The sequence below is a fragment of the Cloeon dipterum genome, chromosome 4 (assembly GCF_949628265.1).
Source record: "Cloeon dipterum chromosome 4, ieCloDipt1.1, whole genome shotgun sequence".
In the NCBI taxonomy this organism is placed as follows: Eukaryota; Metazoa; Arthropoda; class Insecta; order Ephemeroptera; family Baetidae; genus Cloeon; species Cloeon dipterum.
Genome location: NC_088789.1, coordinates 437,519 through 456,831, shown reverse-complemented (window position 1 = coordinate 456,831; position 19,313 = coordinate 437,519). Strand labels below are relative to the sequence as shown.

The 19,313-nt window shown below is 40.5% G+C and overlaps 1 protein-coding gene across 35 annotated transcripts in view; it reads left to right on the top strand.

Annotated features, from left to right (window-relative positions):
* Glut1 (Glucose transporter 1) overlaps positions 1 to 19,313 on the top strand; it is a 97,856-nt gene that overhangs the window by 52,978 nt on the left and 25,565 nt on the right. For 31 of the 35 annotated variants that reach the window (XR_010575329.1, XR_010575331.1, XR_010575333.1 and 28 more), the window contains 4 exons: positions 14,217 to 14,365; positions 14,623 to 14,806; positions 15,558 to 16,013; positions 18,311 to 18,331. Coding sequence is in view for 29 of the 35 variants with exons in the window: in XM_065491362.1 (XP_065347434.1) it covers positions 14,631 to 14,806; positions 15,558 to 16,013; positions 18,311 to 18,331 (653 nt within the window). In the remaining 6 variants the exon portion in view is untranslated. Of the gene's footprint in view, positions 1 to 8,249; positions 8,373 to 14,216; positions 14,366 to 14,622; positions 14,807 to 15,557; positions 16,014 to 18,310; positions 18,332 to 19,313 lie in introns of those variants that run through there. The other 4 variants (XM_065491367.1, XM_065491363.1, XM_065491389.1 and 1 more) reach the window with 3 other exon arrangements.

Sequence of the window (19,313 nt, the reverse complement as noted above, 5' to 3'; positions counted from 1 at the left end):
TGCGAAAGTGTCGACAAATGGTGGAGCCGCGCGGGCAACAATCAAGCCGCGCGCGCACAAAGGACCAAATTTCGGGCAAAACTTGTGTCGCGACTGAATCAGCCGCCGAGTCAGATCCGAGCCCGCTCTTGCTTCTCGAGAATTATTTCTTTCCACTTCTGTGCGACTTGCCAGAGTGAGAGCAGGGAATACAAAAAAAAATACTTGGTGCCAGAAGTTGAAAGGGAAAAGGTCGATCGTCTCTCTTTCTTCCTTCTTGTTGCTATTAACCATTTGAAAGACTTCTTTTTTTCTGCCGATTTTGCCAACATTCGATGCTTTTAAATTGGCTGCAGGATATTCTGCTTTATCAGCTTGTTGGTGAATGGTTATTTTTAGGCTTGAAATGAAAGTTAGCAGTTTTTTCCGGTAATCTAGACTTGCTTCTAAAAAAAATATTATTCCCCTTTCAAGCTAATAATATTTTTAGCCTTTTCTCTACAGTACAATTAAGTTTCGTATTTCGATCAGTTTGATTAACTTCATTTAAAAGCTCATAGCTCAATCTTTTGAAAAAAGTGCAATTTAATTTTTTTTTAAATAAATTGTGAAATTGCGTTTTTTTTAGACTGAATTTTATCTTAAGCAGCTCCAAATAATTATTTTCACTCTGGATTAATTTGCAATTTTTGCAAAATTTTGAAAATTTGCTACCAATTTCCAATTTTACGTTCTTAGAAAGACAAACAATTTGCTAGCCAAGAGGACAAGAAAGCTCGGTGGCGTCGAGCACGCAAACAAACCGCACACGCCGGTCAGAAAATTAGAATGGCAAATGAAGCAGCGGCATACGATTCGATTTTGCAGGTGGAAAGCAACAGAGGCAGCCGACGATCCGAGGGTGCAAAACGAGGGAGGCGAGCGCAGAGGGGGTTTGTTTAGCCGAGCGTGCAGGCAGAGAGCGAAAACGAAAAAGCAGACTGCTTGCTTGCTCCGGCGGCGGCACCGGCAACGGCAGCACCGGCGGCAGCGGCGGCGGGATGTTCTGCCTGCTGACCGTGTGATGTGATTCCTCGTCCCTGCGACACGCGCCCAATTTCCACCCTCTGCACCCCCGACCGACCGACCCACCGACCGAACCACCGCCGCGCTGCTTTTTCGTTTAATTCGAGCCCGCCAATCGGAAAACTCGACGGTCGTTTTCGCCCGCCGCACACGCAGCAAAAAATTCCTCTCCTCTTCAATTTGGGCCGAATTTGTTTCGAATATACATTTTTTTACTATAAGAGAGGGGTTTGATTATTATTATTCATTTGTACTAAACAATTGGCGGAAGCTTCGCACCAGCTTGGCAAAACCACAAAGAAGTCCTCGGGCTGCGCGACCTGAGGAAGGTCAGTGACAGGCAAGGATGAAAAATTGCCACCGATTATCGCTAAATGTGCTCGAGAGTAATGAAAAATAAATAAACACCGGCTTGGGAACAGATCTCAGGTCGAGGTACCCTGAAAAAGGTCGTTAGGGTATCCCGAGAAAAAGCCCACTCAAACTCCTGTCCGATAAGGGGTCATGGTTCAAGATCGGACAAACGGCTGAATTTTATTAAATTTAATAAAACCATTTTAAATTTCCACTTATGAGCGAAATTTTTTTAAATTGGAAAAATTGTCAAATTTTGAAAAACTGAACACGAGTGAACTCGCAATAAAATCGGTGCCACCCGGCCCATAGGGCCCCGCCTGGGCCCCGAAAACAAAAATGTCAAATGTCAAAAATCGCGTTTCTTACTTTAAACATTTATAGCTCGGCTACTATGGTCATAGAGTTAAAAACTTAAGTTTATCAGACTCGCCGTTAAATTCTGCGTCTTTCAGGTCTTTGTCCACCACCGCCCGCCTCCACAAGTCCAACCGACGCCCCCAAAATCTGCGCTTTTTGAAGTATTTTTTTCATTTTTTTTTTTTTAAATTCACCTATGGCCCGGAATTCAGTTTGTGACTTAAAATTACGCTTCTCCGCGACTAAGCAGCGCGTCGATTGCTCTGTTTTTTCGCCAAAATTCGCAACTTTGCCGGTTTTTTTACACGGGGAGATAGGGAAGGAGTTCGGTCGAGGGGCCCCTGCAGATCCCCTTTGGACCGGATTTTTGGCTTGGTACCCGGCCGTTGCTTTGGAATGGGGTTGAGAAAGATAAACTCTAACATTAACGGTACAGAACCTAATTTTGAATAAATTAAAAATCCTGTAAATTGTGACCGGAATTCTCCCGAATCCGGTCACGGGAGGAAAGTGATCGCGAAGTCGAAATTTAGAAAAAATAGTTTTAAAAGTGCTAATTATTTTCAAAAGCTCCTTAATTGTCTATTTAATTATTCATTCAAATGCTCTTTGAATTAAAAATTTACGAAGCAAATGTGTAATGGGTTTAAAATTAATTTAGGCAAAGTCGTCAAAGGGAGAGCGGCTGTAAAAAGTGAGGAGGGAAGGGCTTGAAAATGATTTCGCCAAAGACACGAGTGTGGTGCATTTTCAGCGCTGGCGGCTGCATGTCGCCCTTCAAAGAGAACTGCTGAAACTCATTCAGAGAAGAGCAGAGGAGCATAATGTATTCACAATTGCTGCATCAAGTGGCTTGCTTTTTAATTTGAATTGACGCTACACTGCACTGCAGCAGCCGCGCCGACAATTGTAATTACTCTCCACGTCACAGCAGACGCGCGGATCAAAAGTGATGCACTCGCGTTCAAGCTTAAAAACACAATCAAAAATCCACCTTCACGTCTGATTAGCACCAAAATATGGGATTCAAATCATTGCTCAAAAAGGAATTAAAATCTGAATCAGGAAATTTTTAATAACAGCAAAAAGATTAAATTTAAAGACCGTCTTTAATGAAGTTTCTGAGCACACGAATCGATTCTTGAAGGTCGAATTAGGTAAAATGGAAATTTTTCCGACCAATAAGTGCCGCGCGACATGCGTAGCACAATAAGAACTTTTTTACCGCCAAAACAGATGTGCGCATGCGTGAGAGCTGGTTTGAGCACTTGCAGAGAGACCACTTCTACGAATGACTTCCTTGTCAGATCCAGCCATTTCTGACGCATGCGCACTTTTTGCATTCATATTGTTTTGGCGGAAAAAATTTTGCACGTCGCGCTACACTTTTTGGTAGGAAAAATATCCACTCTACCTAATTCGACCCTCAGGAATCGATTGGTGTGCACGGAAACTTGGTCAAAGATTGTCTTTAATGGAAAAATCTGAATAATTACTTTGATAAAGCCAAGAGTTAAAATTACTGTTCAGTTGTTAGTGATTTGCTCTCCGTGTTAAATAAAATGAAGCATTTTTTTCCAAGGAAAATCAGTTCGCATCTTGAAGAAGGATGCAAACGCGCTGATTGCACACTCAAAGAGCCGCATGCAAACGGCGTTTTTCCGCTCTGAATGGGAAAGCATTTTGAAATGATAAAACGGGAGCACATGCAGATTACGCGCGGCGCCGCCCCTTTTTTATGTGCATGCAAATGCGTGCAATGCTCCTCCGCTCCGTACATAGACACGAATGAGGAATGAATTCAATACACTACTTTTGCGCTGCTCGCTACTAATGCAGCCTGCATACAAATTACTTGGCTGCTCGGGAAACGCTCTAGGGGCTGCCATAGACACCATCTATGGAGATTTCCACAGTTAAAACTAGAAAGAAAGTTTCTTTTATATTTTCTCGTGTTAAATATTGAGCTCAAAAGACGCAGAATTTTACGGCGAGTTTGAAAAGCTTTGGTTTTTCACTCTACAGTCCATAGCAGCCGAATTATTTACTTTTAAAGTTTAGATAATTATATTTGTGACATTACAAATATTTGTTTTGGGGGCCCAGGCGGGGCCCTATGAGCCTGACGATGCCAATTGGGGTCCCAATCGATGCCTCTTGGTAAGCTACATCTTTCCGTGTTAATTTTTCCAAATTCGGACTATTTTTCGAATTTTAAAGAATTGTTTTCGGCTAATTTTCCGAAAATGTAAAATTTTTCAAAAAATTGTTCTATATTTTTTTTTAAATTCGGCCGATTGTTCGACTGTTGACCACGACCCCTGATCAGACAGATCTTGGACGGGGATTGACCTGCGGTACCCTAACGACCTTTTCCAGGGTACCCTGACCTGAGATCCGCTCCGAGGCCGGTTATTAATGCTTTTTCAGTACTTTCAAGCACTTTTGGCGATACTCGGCCACGATTTTTCACCCTTACCTGTAATCGACCTTCCTCAGGTCGCGTGACAAAAACAAATTAAAAAACTCTCATATTTTGTGAAAATTATTATTCATTAAATTTAAAATAATTAATTATTTTTATAGCCAATCAAGTTAAATTTGATGGGCGTCTCTCCTGAAAAATATATCGTCTTGTGTGCGGCCAAAGGCGGCGTGTTCATTCACAATTGTCGGCCGGGGCACATTAATCAGGGTGGAAAACAAGGCAAGAGCAGTCTGGAGTCTGGACGCGCGTGCACTATTTATCTTGGACACGTATATATTTTATTCTCGCCCATATAGTGCGGGCTGCAGCGCAGAATTTTAATTATTTCGCTAGCCGAGGCAAGCGGCCAAGCGTCGCGCACTAATGAATATTTGGCTCGCAACCCAAATCAAGGAAGGAAAAAAGCAGGAGACCCGCCGCCGAGCTTTTATGATACGAAAAATTCAGTGCTCCGGCCGGCTTTTTGGCTGGCAAGGAATTTATTTTTATCTTTTGCGCGTTGGAAATTGAGGTTTATTGTGCGGCCGGCCGGCTAACTAGCTGCGCCCGCCCGCCGACCGACGAATGCGTCCCCCGGCCCAATGCTCCGCCGCTTTTATGGACTACATAAACTCGTGCAATTACTTTTGCACGCACGCCCACCTTGCACTTAAGACTCGAGAGCGCGCCGCACAGCAAGAGTGATTTTTAAAACTCATCTCGGCACTAAAACGGGAAGCTGCTGACACTTCTGCACGTCGTAAAAAAACGGCAAAAACTATATTTCTTGCGCTGACGAGATTAAATTTCAAGTCACTCAATATTACTTGATTTTCTAAAGGGACTAAATTTCTAACGAACGACTGGTTTAAAGAAAATATTATAATTTTCGATGGGAAATTTAGGAATCTATAGTTTAAAATATAAAAAATGGTCTTCATGCAGAGCAACAAACAAAAAATGATTTAATCCTGCACAAAAGAGAGAGTTACTAGTTCCATTCAACAATCTTTTTCCGGGGAGCGATTCTCTTCTGGTGACACAATGTCGTTTCGTTCCGTGTCTGCTCTCGCTTGCTCGCTCGCTCGCTCGCCCGCTCGGCGTGTATAATTTGAGGAGGCAGTGTCGCATGAAATCCGGCACCAAAGAGCTGCTGCAAATTGGAAACCGGAGATGCCGCCGAGCAAATCAGCCTGCTCGCCGCCGCCGCCGACGACTCTTTGTCCCACTCGCCGGCGTCGAATTTCAATTGGAGAAAAGCGGAAAAGGCCTTGACAGACGAAAATTAATTTTTATGCAATGCTCTCATATTTTCTCTTGAGTGAGAATCTTCCCAAGGTTGAGTCCACAATTTGAAATGAATGAGATATGATTTTTTGGGTTTTTGCGCCTCCCAATCTCGGGTTCTCACCATCAAAATTGCAAAAACTACCCACCATCAGACTTGTCTCAATCTCCACTAAGCAGCTAAAGTGATTAAGGGGTGCCTACCTCCATCCCCTTTCAACCCCATTGCTATAATTTCGATGAAAATATTTTTTCCTTCCAAATTACCACCGCGTCCCTAAGTTAAATGCAAATTAATTAAAAAAATCCAGAATTATAAAATTTCTCTTTTTTGGGGGGTTGATGACGTATAGCATCTTAAGGATGGAGGGTAAGCACCCCTAAACCCTTCAGCTAGTCAGAGGAGATTGAGACGAGTCTAAAGATGGGTAGTTCTTGTTCTTGCAATTATAATGCTAACAACCCGAAATTTAGAGGTTCAAAAAAAGCCAAAAAAATGAGAATATAGGAATTATTCAAATTTGGATATTTTTGCACCTCCAAATCTCGGGTTCTAACGGTCAGAATTGCAAAAAGTACCCACCGTCGGACTCGTCTTACCTCCTCTAAATAGCTGAAGGGTTAAAGGGTGTTTGCTCTCCACCCCTAAGTTGACATACAGCTTTAAAGATGCATCAGTGAGCTGCGCCACGAACATATTTTAAAAATTGCAGAAATTAGGATAAAAGAGGAAGGGTGTATGCACCCCCTAAACCCTCAGCTCGTCAAAGGAGGTTGAGACGAGTCCAACTGTGGTTAGTTTTTGCACTTCTGATGCTTAGAGCCCGAGATTTGGAGTTGCAAAAATAGCAAAATTTATATTTTCGAGTTTTAAAGTGGAATACTTTAGAAACAAAAAACCCATCTCAATGAAATTTTCTGCAATGTTCACACTTGTCATGGGACAACTTAAAAACACATTACAAAATAAAATTGCGAAACTTAGTAATATTTTTATTTTTAATTATTGAATTTTCTTTTAGACAAATTTTTCAAAAACTGAATTTTGCGATGCATGCTTTACGGAAAAATGCGAGTTTTGAAAACCCTGCTCATTTATATAATTCTGATACACGGTATCATACAGTTTTTCTTACGAAAATTAACAAATTTTAATAAGATAATTCAAAATGAATGACATTTCAATGAAAATGAACAATTTGTTCTCCTTTTGCTGAAGCTGTTGGTCCATTGGCGCCGCTATACTGGCCGATGGGAGAAGAAAGACATGTCCAAAATGCTGCCTTTCGGTGGTCTTGCTGGATTTCTCTGCCCATGCAATTGCCGAAACGTATGGCTAGAATTCCTGGACAAACGATGCGGTTGTGGCTGTGCGCGGGACGCGATTAAAGATTAAGACCGGCACAAGCAATATGGTTGTTCCGGGCAGTTTGGGGCGTGATGCCCCTCGAGGGACGGATAACGCGCGGCCCCCGCTCGGCCGGCAGGCCAGCAGGCAGGCCCCCGCCCCGCATTTTCTCACTCATCAACGCGCTGCTTGTTTGCATTATTCAAGACACACGCCATTATTCCGAATCATGCAAATCGCCTGCTGACGAGTTTAACGAGCGCATTTCACTGGATTTGCGTTTGTAAAAGCGAGTGCTTTTTTCTGAATGACCCAAATCCGACGCGGAAAAGACGCCAGCAAAATGAAATGCTAAATACAATTTTTCTCAACAGCCAAAGTTTTAAAAATACAATTTGTATTTCCTAAGCAGAAAATCAAAATTTGAAAAATCATGTTCAAAGTTTAAACTACAATTGGTTAACATTGTTTTAATATTGAATCAATTATAAACAATGACGGCCATTGTGATTAAATTGGAAGTTTAAGCAAAGCGCCAGAAGAGGGAAGGATAGAAATTGCTTCAGTTGATTTCAATGGAATTGAGTCAATATTTAAAGATAAATTTGAAAATGATGTGGTGATTTTTATGAATGTACATTTAAATAATATATACAACAAAAATTTCGGTAAAATTTAATTAAATAAAAATATTACAATAAGTATTCTTAATATATGTTTTTAAATAAAATATGGTGTTAATTAAAAGCGATAATAACATTATATTGCTTAAAAATGCAGTTATAGATTTAAAATATTTAAAATAATTGTAAAGGGGCCTATTAAAGAGGATTTTTTAATATTTTATTTTATTTTTACACTCTGTTGGACACATCTCGGCGAGATGATTCAAAATCTTCCAAGAAAATGTGGATGAACTCTGGAAATTTTGGGAGACTGTAGAAATGTCTTTTTTATTCAATTCAAATTTTTTTATCAATGGCATCTTAAAATTTTATTAATTTTCAATTGTCACCCTGCATCAACCCACTTTATTTATGCAAAAATACCACTTAAATTTCTAAATTTGGCCCAATTAAAAAAATTTATCAACATTATTTTTCAAGTATCAATCTACTTTAGCAATCTTTAATTTTTTTAAATTTTATCCACTTGAATCGACGGCTATAAAGAAAATTAGTAACGCTTCACGTCTTCGTGCCTGCTCGTCGATTGCGTTATCATTCGGTCTGGTTATCTATCTGGAAATAAACGTTTGCGCAAGGCGAAAGAAAATATATTCCTCGGCCGCAGCAACAATGTATGGTACAGCTAGTTAACGATCACGTGACTTTGTCAGGTCACCATGACCAAGGTCGCGTGAAAAGTCGTGGCGCGGAGGCTCGCGGCGAGAGGAGTCGCGGTCGGTCGGTGGGTCGCAGGTGCCGAGAGGCGTGGCTCTTCAGTCGGTGCTCAAACTCGCGGTCGCTGGCCACGCTGCACACACTCTCTCTCTCTTTCACCTGGCACCAGGTAAATTCGTGTTGTTGTCATATCGCGGACAACGCCCACCACACTTCGTTTTGGCGTTGGATTCCGTTGTTGTTGCACTCTTGGCCTCAGGAAGCAGGTGAAAAACGGTTGATACCTTCTGAAAATTTATTTAAATATTATTTAGATTTTTTTCGAAAAGATCAAGCGTTTGTCACTGTCTCCCTTTCAAAAATGAGAAAATATCTCGTCACAAGGGAAATTTGCCTCAGATTTCACACACCATTCTGAGCAATAGGGAAAAATTTGAAAACTAATTTTTACATAGTAGCGGAAAATATTTCAAATTCCACAAAAAAATAAATTGGTCGAGCCAAAAATCTCTCCATACAACCAACAATCAATAATTTATTGTTTGTTTTTGTTCTTGTATTTAAATTATTTAGAATATTAAAACTTTAATCATATTTATGTTAGTTGTAGTATACTTAATATTTTTACTATGGTGGTTGGCAGCCAAAATTATCAAAAACAAACTTCAAATCCATCGCGCATCGCGCAGAATTTAAATTGCTCAATTTTTAATTAATGAAAATAGCAACCAATTGAATAAATTTATTATTAAAATTTTTACGCAATTCTGAATAAGGAATCTGTTTTTTTTAGTGCAAATAAAGGAACAATTGTAGGTCAAATGTAAATTTTAAAATAAAACATTTCAATTCATTAATTTTTATGACCAATTTAATGTGTATTAAGGAATATTTTTTCTCTCTAAAATTTGAAAATGACAAATTGCCTCTTTTAAATTCCTTTTAAAATCAAGTAATTTTGGCTTTAATCAATTTTTTTTTAAAAAAACATTTGATTGACTCCCGAGTTTTTCTTATCTTTAAATAATTTTCATTTTCATCCGAAAATTCTTTGAATCTCCCCAAAAAAGCAACTCCAGATTCGATGTTATTGCGACTGCAGTGTGTGTTTGTGGCAGAGGAAACAAGGAAACAAAAAGTTTGGGGCAGGCGAAATGCTCCGTTTTCTTCCTGAGGCGATAAAAGCAGGTGACTACCTGTGCGGCGCGCAGCTCGAATTGCGAGGAGCGAGTGAGCGAAAAGTTGGCAGAGCTGCTCGTGGCTCATGGCTGGCACTTTTGTTTCGGCGGCCCCGCGCGCGCTCTCGCTATCGTGTTTTTGTATCTGCACTGCGGCTGAACTTTCGCCGTGTACATTCGCAAAGTGGCCAGCCGGCTCTCGCGCAATCAGTCGCGAGACAAGAGACGCCACGCCAGCTGGCTGCGCCTTTCCCGCGCCATCACCACCACCAGCCCTTTTGACAACAATTAATTTGCTAATTAATTAAGGCTAGAATTTTTGGTTAACTGAAGTAGATCGATAAAGAGCGACAATTTAAAATTATTTCAATTGTTGGATTGGATTGGAAAGCAAAAATTCACATTTTTCAAATTTTCTCCAAAATTTCCAGCGCTTGAACACATTTGTTTGGCATATTTCAATTCCTCTCGTCGAGATCTGTTCAACAGCCTATGAAAACTTTTAGGGAGACTCTTTGTTGTAAAATAAAATAGGATTTCAAGTAAAGAGGCAGTGCTAACTTTGCAGCCATTTTTATCGAAAATTTTTAGCTCAATTTTGGCTTCTACTGATTCCCAAAGGATCAGTTCATTGTTAACAACGATTTTCCATGATTTTGAATAATAATATTAATATCGGCAACTTTTTAATAAAATTTGTAGATGAAGAAATGAAACAAAATGTGGAAAAATAAACCTTTTCGGGTGTTTATTTAGTTTAACTCAAAATTGAAAAGTTTCAAATCCTGGTTTCATTATTACATAATACTTTCAGATTTCTTAAGGTCAAATGAAGTGAAAAAATCAATTCTTTCAAAATAATCCCACTCTGTCAGTGGAAAAAGATCTAAAATAATTAAATGATATCTGAAGCTATGACATCTGAAATGCTTTAAGCAAGACAGAGGAATTTATGCTTAGTTTAATTTAACACTTTTAAAAATATTACACAATTGGCAAAGGAGTTTGACTTAAAATGTATATTTCAATATTCAATAACATTTTGTACTTTGACATTCATTTTTATAAAAAAAATATAAATTTTAAAAAAATTCTCTAATTTTTTTATTTTTTTATCTTTTATCTAGAATATATTTTCTATACATAATTTTTTTAAATCCTAATTTTTGTTTTGTTTAAATATAAATAATTGAACCTCACATTGTCATTTAATTCTATCAGTATATCATTCCACGATTTTTTTTCATTTATCAAGGTGTTCTTAGACATAATATTATGCAATATGCAGTCGGAATAATCAGCCGTCTGTCAGTTGTAGCGATACAAATAGAGCGCGGAGACGCGTGTGTCCTTTTTGTTGGCGCGCGGCGGTCGAGTGGCGGGCGGGCGGGCGGCCGTCTTGTCGCTTTTCGCCTGCCAAGCCAAACAAAGGCGTCGATATGAAGTGGCGAAGGAGAACACGAGTCGCGCTCTCGATGCTTTCATCCGATGCAATAATATGTATATACGAGCCGCAGAAATGGAGATGAAAAACATCAACAACGACAGCTAGCTTGCACTTTGCTTTGCACTTCTTCTCCACACTTCAAAGAGATGTGCAATTGCTCGAGGAGAATAAAAAAAGAAAAAAGTAGTAGTGCAGCCGATGCATCACATGCGCTTGCATCAGCACTCAAAGCCTTTCTCACGCCCCACCATCAATCCTGTCGGTCTATCGTGACGGAAAAACAGAGCAAAAGACACCGGTATACGATTGATATTGATAAAAGACTGCAACTGCGTCCTTTTATTTATTTTTCTGATTCAATACATAATTACTGACAGTTCTATCCCTGACGAGAAAATGATTCAAGTCTAGTTTTTGTGACGTTTGTGGTACGCAGAAAAGACTGATCACTCTTTTTTTGCGCAAAAACCCAGCTGGAAAAAAATTACCATTTTTTAACCCCAAGGTCACATTTCACGCAAAAAAGTCATAAATTTTGCGACGAGTGTTTAAATTTTCGGTCTTTTGGTAAACCCGCAGTCGCTTTCACACACTGGTTTTGAGAAAATCCCTATTTTCGGTCATTAATTTTAATTAAAAGTTATTTACGATCTACTGAACAAATTTATGTGCTTCTGTTTCGGGAAGATGTTTAAAATTGCGCGAAAAGCCACAAAAATAGTTTTTACCAACGTATGTACTTGATATTTTGCTTTACATTTTTTACGAAAATTTTAACTCAAGTTACTCTCATGTATGAACGAAATTACATATTTTTTAGTTTGCAGTGGCAGATTTTTTTAATTTTTTATAAATCTAAAAACCTGTCAAAAACTTAAAATTAAAAAAAGATAAAAAATTAACTAAATTTTTGTTTTTTAAAATATATTTTGATCATAATTGATTTTAAGACCTCAACGCATACATTATACTTCTTATTACTTTTCTTCCAAGTACAATTTGTTGCCCTTCTTTTCCATTTACGTGTATGAGTCATGCCAATTCGTCAAAATTTACCCTGGGTACTTCAAAAAAACACGTGACGTTCACGGCCATGACACGCGGGGCAAGCCAGAGCTGTACATTCCGGTCCAGACATCTTTACTTTCAAAGCTGAATCCCCTTGCTTGTGTTGCGAGCGTGTACAATTACAATGCCTTGCCTGTGTCACTGCGCCTAGAGCCCCGAGTCAAACAATTTTCCACGGCTTTGAAAAATTTCCTTTGTAAACACAAATTTTACTCTTCCCAAGAGTATTTCTCTTATGTCAAAAACTCATGATATTGTTGTATGTTTATTTTTTCTATTGTATATTGAGTTAGTAATTTGCAATTAGATGGAATATTTTGTGAGAAGATTATCACCTGAATGTATTACCATGCTAAAAGACAAATAAATTAATTGAATTGAATAAAAAAAGTTAAGATACAAATAAATACTAATTATATATAATTTTATTCATCAGCAAAAATTAATGTCTCATTCCAAAGATAATTCAATTTAGTAAATTATAAAGAATTTGGGAGTGTTCTCCCATATCTCTATGGTCGAAAAACAGAACAATCCGGTGGAGAATGCCATTGTAGGCACGCGCGGTGCGGTGGTGAGGTTCATATAATAATTATGCGGGTCTCATTACCTTGCGCGAAATTTACTTGATTAAACACAAGCGCAGCGCAGAGAATGCGGCTGGATTTATGATTTACGGCGCCACAAGTGGTTCCAACAATGGCCGCCGCGCGCAGGAATGCGTTTGCACGCGTAATGTGCACGCAGGGGGTGGTCGGGGGAGGGTGCCCGGCCTCAACCTTTTCTGCGGTCCGATTCATCCCCGAGAACAATAATTCAGTAGCACCTCCGCCGCCGCCGCCGCCGCGTGCAACAATTATCGCGCATTTTATTCGCTTTGTAACAAGACTCTGGCGTCGTTGTTGTTGTTTTGCAACCCTAACCCCCGCCCGCAGGGTTGCCAGCCGGCGGCATTTCAGTTTGGAAACTCTGCGGCGAGCAGGGATGGAAATAGAAAGGGCTAATTAGTAATTTGATCGGGATTAATTGGGGCTCTGCCAGGGTGAAAATAGCTCTGGGATATTATTGATTTTGTGACTTTGGGGGTTGAAAAACTTGAAAAGCCAACAGCTCAGATAGCTATTAAACCTATGAATATCATTTAGTTAATTAAATGTATATCAGAATATTCTAATGTTTTATAATCTAGTTAGTAGATGAAAGGCGGTGCGGAGTGCACTTTTTGCTCAAAATATTACTTTTTTGTAACACCATTCCGGAATTAAATAATTTTTTTGCTCTTTTTATCCCTGTCCGAGGACCGGAGGACCGGGAAGGGCGCGCACTGCACTGCACGAATGCTGAAACCCGGGTGCCAATAACACCGCGAACGGATAACATGGGCCCACCAGGCCGCACAGGGACCCAGCCCATTCAAGGGCCACTTGCCTCCGCACTGCACGCATGCTGGAAAGGTGCAAACCAGCAAGTACCGAGTTAAGCAGCCCGCTGAGCAATTTGAGCATTTCGAGTCACTAAACTAACCACTTTTTGCCATCTCTGACATTGGGTAGCCAGTATTAGATCTCCCAACTGCTCAAATACTTCCCATTGCTTTTGACACTCCTGAGAGTGCCTTAACAATGCGAGCCAACGGGATGGTTTTATACGCGCGTGAAAATTAAAATTAACTATTGTATTTAATTGCTCATAAATATATTTACAAAAAATCAAAATACATAAATGATTAATTTTACTATTTAATAAAACTATTTGTATAATAAAATATCAAATATATATATTTTAAACTGATTTTAATAATTTTGAAATATGCAACCGCTCGAACATGTTTTTAATAGTGTTTAGTTTTACTTTACTAATTTAAATTCAATGACGAGACCTTTAGAAAGCATTTTTACTCTGAGATTGTAAGAAAAAGCTCATTTTCACCCTATAAAAAGGGAGTTGGTGATGGCAACCCTGAAAAAGGCCCATTGTGAAAGCGGCAACAAAGGAATTCCTGCTGCTCGATACAGCGTGCAGTTGATAATTTCTACCGCCAGACTTCATTAATGTCACATTAAACGCGACTCCCATTTCTTTCAAAAGCGCTTTTATCTGATGAAAAAACACGCGTTTAATTTAAAATAAGAACTAGAAATATTTTCTCTGTGGCCCGCATTTCCAACAACAGGTTTCGAGTGTTCTTGTTGATCGATACTCGAATGGCAGCATATTATGCGCATGTTAAACGAGGGTTGGGGGTGGGGGGGCGGAGATTATTATATAGAGTGTAGAGTCGGCTGATGGACACTTGGTGATTGATTGCCTCTTGTTGCAGGATTATCGCAATAAACCCTTGATGTACTCGTGATTTGCCAGTCTGTGATCAACGCGGTATCAATTACTGAAGCAACAAAATATATTTCGTCCTACAAGCCTGGAGGTTCCACAAAATACGACGTAACGATGGCAGCTTGTCGATTTCAGGTGAGTCTCTTGTACCAATCTTTCTTCTAAACGTGCGAGCGGCCGACCCCGTTTCTCTGCGGAAAAGTATGTAATCTTTCGCTTGTAATTTTTGGTTCCTTTTCAATTTTAAATATAACATAACATATTCAATGTGTTCGAACAAACATTTTCCGAAGAGGTGGTGTCGGCCGCACGCACCCTCACCTATTCCACTAACACCCTCTTTGCGTTGTGTGTACTAACCCTGTGACTAACACGCACCCCCCCATTCGAAGACGGAGCAATGGGCGAAACAAAACGAGTTTCAAAGCCCATGAAAAAATCTGCACGTCAGTCGCAGCAGAACGAAGAAGTTGCCGAAATACATCAAACGCCCGACCTGATACTCGGCGACAACAACGAGGAGGACGAAGATTACCACTATTGTCGCGTTGTTGGTGACGAGGAAGGAGTCCTAAGGTCCGCCATTTTGCAAAGTGTCCTTTTTTAAAGTCCATGGTTTCATTTAAATTGAAAATATATATTTTTTTTATTCCTAAGAAATAATGAAGTAACTATTTTTGATAACGAGAGATACATCTGATATGCACTGTAAATAAGATATCTTCATTTAAAAATAAACGATTTCCATATTAATTCACAAGTTCCGTGTTCGAAGCCGCCAACAGATGGCGCCAGTGGTTTATATCGATTTTAATGATTTAAGACTCAATCCTGCTTCTGTGCATTTTGCTTCTTGAATTTGTTCTTTAGACGTGCTGAAAGCAAAAATCGGTCCAGCCATTCGTCGTAGAAACGTCGGAAAAACTCTTGAAAGAAATTGGATTTCCGAGGATATTCGCCTATTGTCATAGGCTGTTCAAAAGTTTATCTTCCGAATATATCCTTTCAATTTCTTCCGGACATCCTTTGAATATCTTCTGGATATCTTCCGGATATCCTGAAGGATATCCAATTTCTTGCCGGGAGATTTTTATTTAAAAAAAACCGTGTTCAAAAGAAATCATATTTAGTGAAGAATGCACAGTGGCAGGATTGAGTCTGAAATCGCAGCGCAAGTGCCTAAAAATCAAAAGTATGCGGTGGCGACACCTGTTGGCGGCTTCGAACACCAACTGGTGAATTACGATTTTCCCTCCAACGTCTTTTAAATGAAACCATCTTTACAAAGACACTGAAAAACCTGACAATTTGGGTGGGGCCGGGACAGATCCGTGTCTCAGTCGTCGCACCACCATCATGGGCCCCACGGGGTCGACGGGCACCACCGGGAGCTACTCGAGCTAGAGTACGAGGAGGAGATCCTAGAGCTGTCCGGCTACCACCACAGGCCACCCTCCTTGGTCGGGCATGTTAACAGCGCGTACACGGGCGGCTTCCTTCCCTTCGGTGATAGCGCGTCGTCAGTTGCCACTGCCTCTCCGCCCCCGCTGCTGCCCCCCCTGCCCCCAGCCGCGTCGTCAGCCGCGTCCACCCTCGTGTCGGGCCACCAGTTCAGCGAGACCACGTACTATAAGCTGACTGCTGGCACGCCCCAGTCGACCACCTCGCGCGGCTCCCGTGGCTCCCGCGGCAGCAATTCTTCCCGCCGCAAAGCCAGTGATGCGGCGAAGGAAGAAATTCAAGACGACGACGAAGAAGCCAGCTTGAGGGAGTTACTAATGAGGTACGCCCCCACTCCCGCGTCCCCTCCCCTCCGGACCCTGAATCCTCTCCCCTCCTCCGTCGGTGTTGTTTCTTTTGGACGCCGCGCTCGCTCCCGCTCCTTCCGTAGCCGTTGATCCTCGTTCGTGGTAGATAATCAGTCACTCGTAGGGTTGCCACACGCCCGGAGAGACCTGAAGTAAGGTTGCCAGACTCCAGACTCAACCGTAGAAGCTAAATTTTATTAATTAAATGACTAACTTCATCTCTTTTGAAAGTTTTGAATCTTTGGAAAAATCGTATTTTAAACTCCTTTTGGTGTTCAGGCTGCTTTTAGATGACTTAATGATGATAATAGCCTTTTTTGATGGTCTTTTGGCTTACAAATACGTCCCTAGACTTGCTGTAAACCAAAAGAAGTACAGCTAACGGTGGTAGAAACCTAAAAAATGTTTTTGGAGACTTACTGTCGTTTCTACCATGAAAGTATCTTTGATTTACAGCCCATCAAATTTATTTTCACGCCGAAAATGTACCAAATGAGGATTAAATGTGGAATCAGGGGCGCAATAACTATAAATTAATGGTGACGTCAGAGAGATTATTTCTTTAATTTTCGGCTGGTTGAGTCATCCCAAATTTGAACCACCATTTTATACCATCTCAATGCCCAATGGCATTTTTCCTTAAATATTCACCTTTCTCTAGCTCTAAAAACAATCAGTATGCGTCAAGAAGCTTTTAAATTGAACCTGTCAGTCTTAAAAAGACAAATTTCCTGTTAGATCGAAAAGAAAGCCCCATGCCCAAGCATCCATCCTCTTTAAAGTCGGACTCGACGCACTAAATCTTCCTCCTTCCTGCGCATCTTTTTCAAAATTTGGCGAGAGCGCTGAGTAGAGAAAAAAATTGTAACAAGGAGTCTGGCAACGCGGTACTCTGGTCTTGGCTTTTGCGTGCGACAGCCGCCCTGGGGAGGCGCGTCCGCAGTTGGCTGCCAGGCTAAGCCCGAGCTGCTGCTGCTCGTTTTCTTCTTGCCGCCGCGTGCGGCCCAATCGATTTCCCGAATCCGGTGCTGTGCGCGAGTTGCTCTCGCTCTCTTTCTCTCACTCGCCCCCGAGTTAGTTTTATGCATGCCAAACCATTTTTCCCTTTTCCGCCAGCTAATTTGCCGCAATTTTCCGCCGGCGCTCGAAAAGGAAACGCGATCTTTTGCAAAGGAAACAAAACATCTTTGAACGAGGAAAATCGGTGTTTGATACTTTCGCGATAATTAGGCACATGTTTCACAAGAATACGCAGGAAATTGCTCCTTTCGAATGTCGAAACTGTTATAATTAAACAGTGCTCTTTGATGTCGCCAACTCGATTGACGCAAATTGCGAAAGCGGGCGCAACGCAAAAGCCACGACGATGAGCACACGATTTGATTTTGAACCCTCAGCTTGCGCGCAATCCACTCTCTCTCTCTCTTTCTCCTCCTCAGAGTGTGCGGGCATTTTTCGTTTCGGTTCAGACTTTTGCTCGTCGTTTTGCATTCGTTCTCTTTCTCCAATACATAGATTTAGTCGCACACGTGCGTTTTCGAACATTTATTATAATTATGCCTTTTGAGGAACATTATTGACAGTGTTGTTGCCCGTTTTTCTTGACCTACACTCGTCAGTCGGTGTCTCGTCGAGTTGGGATTTTTATTTACACGATTTAGTCCTTGGAAGAAAGTCTAGACGGCCAAATGTTTTTGGATATCTATATTATCGTCTGAAAAAATATCCTTCTCTATAATTTATGTTAAAAAACAAAAATACCTTTTTTTATTCGGCCATGTCTAGAAGAAAACACAGAAAACAAAATTTCTCAATTGGCTTTAATTTTTTAGTTTGACACTCATGAAATTAATTAAATATTTTCAATTTTGTCAGTTCATTTGAAATTTATAGTTATTTCTAATCTTTGTGAGCGTCGATTTAAAACTAAAAAAAGTCCCAACGCAATGAAAGGCCGACTGATGTTTGGGGTGTCGCTTTGAGAGATTTACGACTGATTTGCAATCAAGGGAAGTTATATGACGTTCTCCCTGTTTCTCTCTCGACGCATGCCACACTTACGTGAAATACATACTGACTTAGCCAATTTGTAACTTTGCTCATTTGCAAGTTTTTGTCGCACCGACAAACAATAAAAAAAAATACAAAGATAGGGTGGCGCCGACCATTTTCTCTTTCTCTCTCTCTCGATCATTTCCTTTGATTTGCATTTTGCACTGAGATGAGTAAACCGCTATCATACCGTGCTTTTCTTCTTTTTGTTCTGATATAGTGGAGGCAGAATGGAGTACGGGTAAATATGCCGACTACACTTCTTTTTTATTCGTGATGACATTCCATTTAGTTAGTGACGAGGGGTGTTTGAAACCAAATTTCTGATTCCTCGAAACGCAGTCTCCAGTATAAGTCTTTTTCGATTTCTTTTCGCTCATCAAAACAAAACTAACTACATAAATATACAGACTCTATTATTAGAAATTTGGCAAAAATTGTGTGGTGTTTTGGGACAAAATTGATGCTGCCGAGAGTCTGTATAAGCACTATATTCATATTTAGAGCGTCGCTGCTGTCTCTCTTCCTTCTCAGTTGTTGCTGATTTTGTTTGCACTAACTTGTTCCGCAAATCCAATGAAAAAGTTACAAAAGAGTTGAATGTTGATCGTGTTGCTCGTGCGCTGGCATGCTTTGTGTGCGCTTCCACCCACACACCCCTTCTCCTCGGCCCGCCGATGCACTTTTCCTTCCTCGCGCCCAAGTGCTGGAAACGCCCTTCCTGCATAAACACACACTTCTTTCCGCGGAAAAGCGTGCAGTTTAGACACTGCTTTCTGCGAGTGTCGAACGCAGATCCGCGCGCCCGCCGGCTTCAAGGTGCAAATAATGGAGCAGTTGCCATTTTACGGCCGGCCCATCGATTAGCCCGACAATTTGTTGCTCGTTGGCATGAATTACTGCAGCGCGATATCGCCCTTATTGCCGATAATACTTGATGGGCGTCGGATGAAAAAGTTTCGCCCCACCCCCGTATAATCGAAATTTATCGCTTCCAATCTGTTTATGTTTGAATTTTGTTAGGCAGTGACGTGATACAAACAAGAAATATGGGCTGTTAACCCTCAAATGATGCTCTTAATTTTAATCAATTCTTGTAAAAATTTGGAAAGTCAAATGACGAGTAAAATTAACTATTTCATTTAAGATAGAATTTTGAAATGAATCAAAAAGGAAAATCAAGCAAATTTTATGAAAGAATGATTGGCTTTAGACGTTTTTTG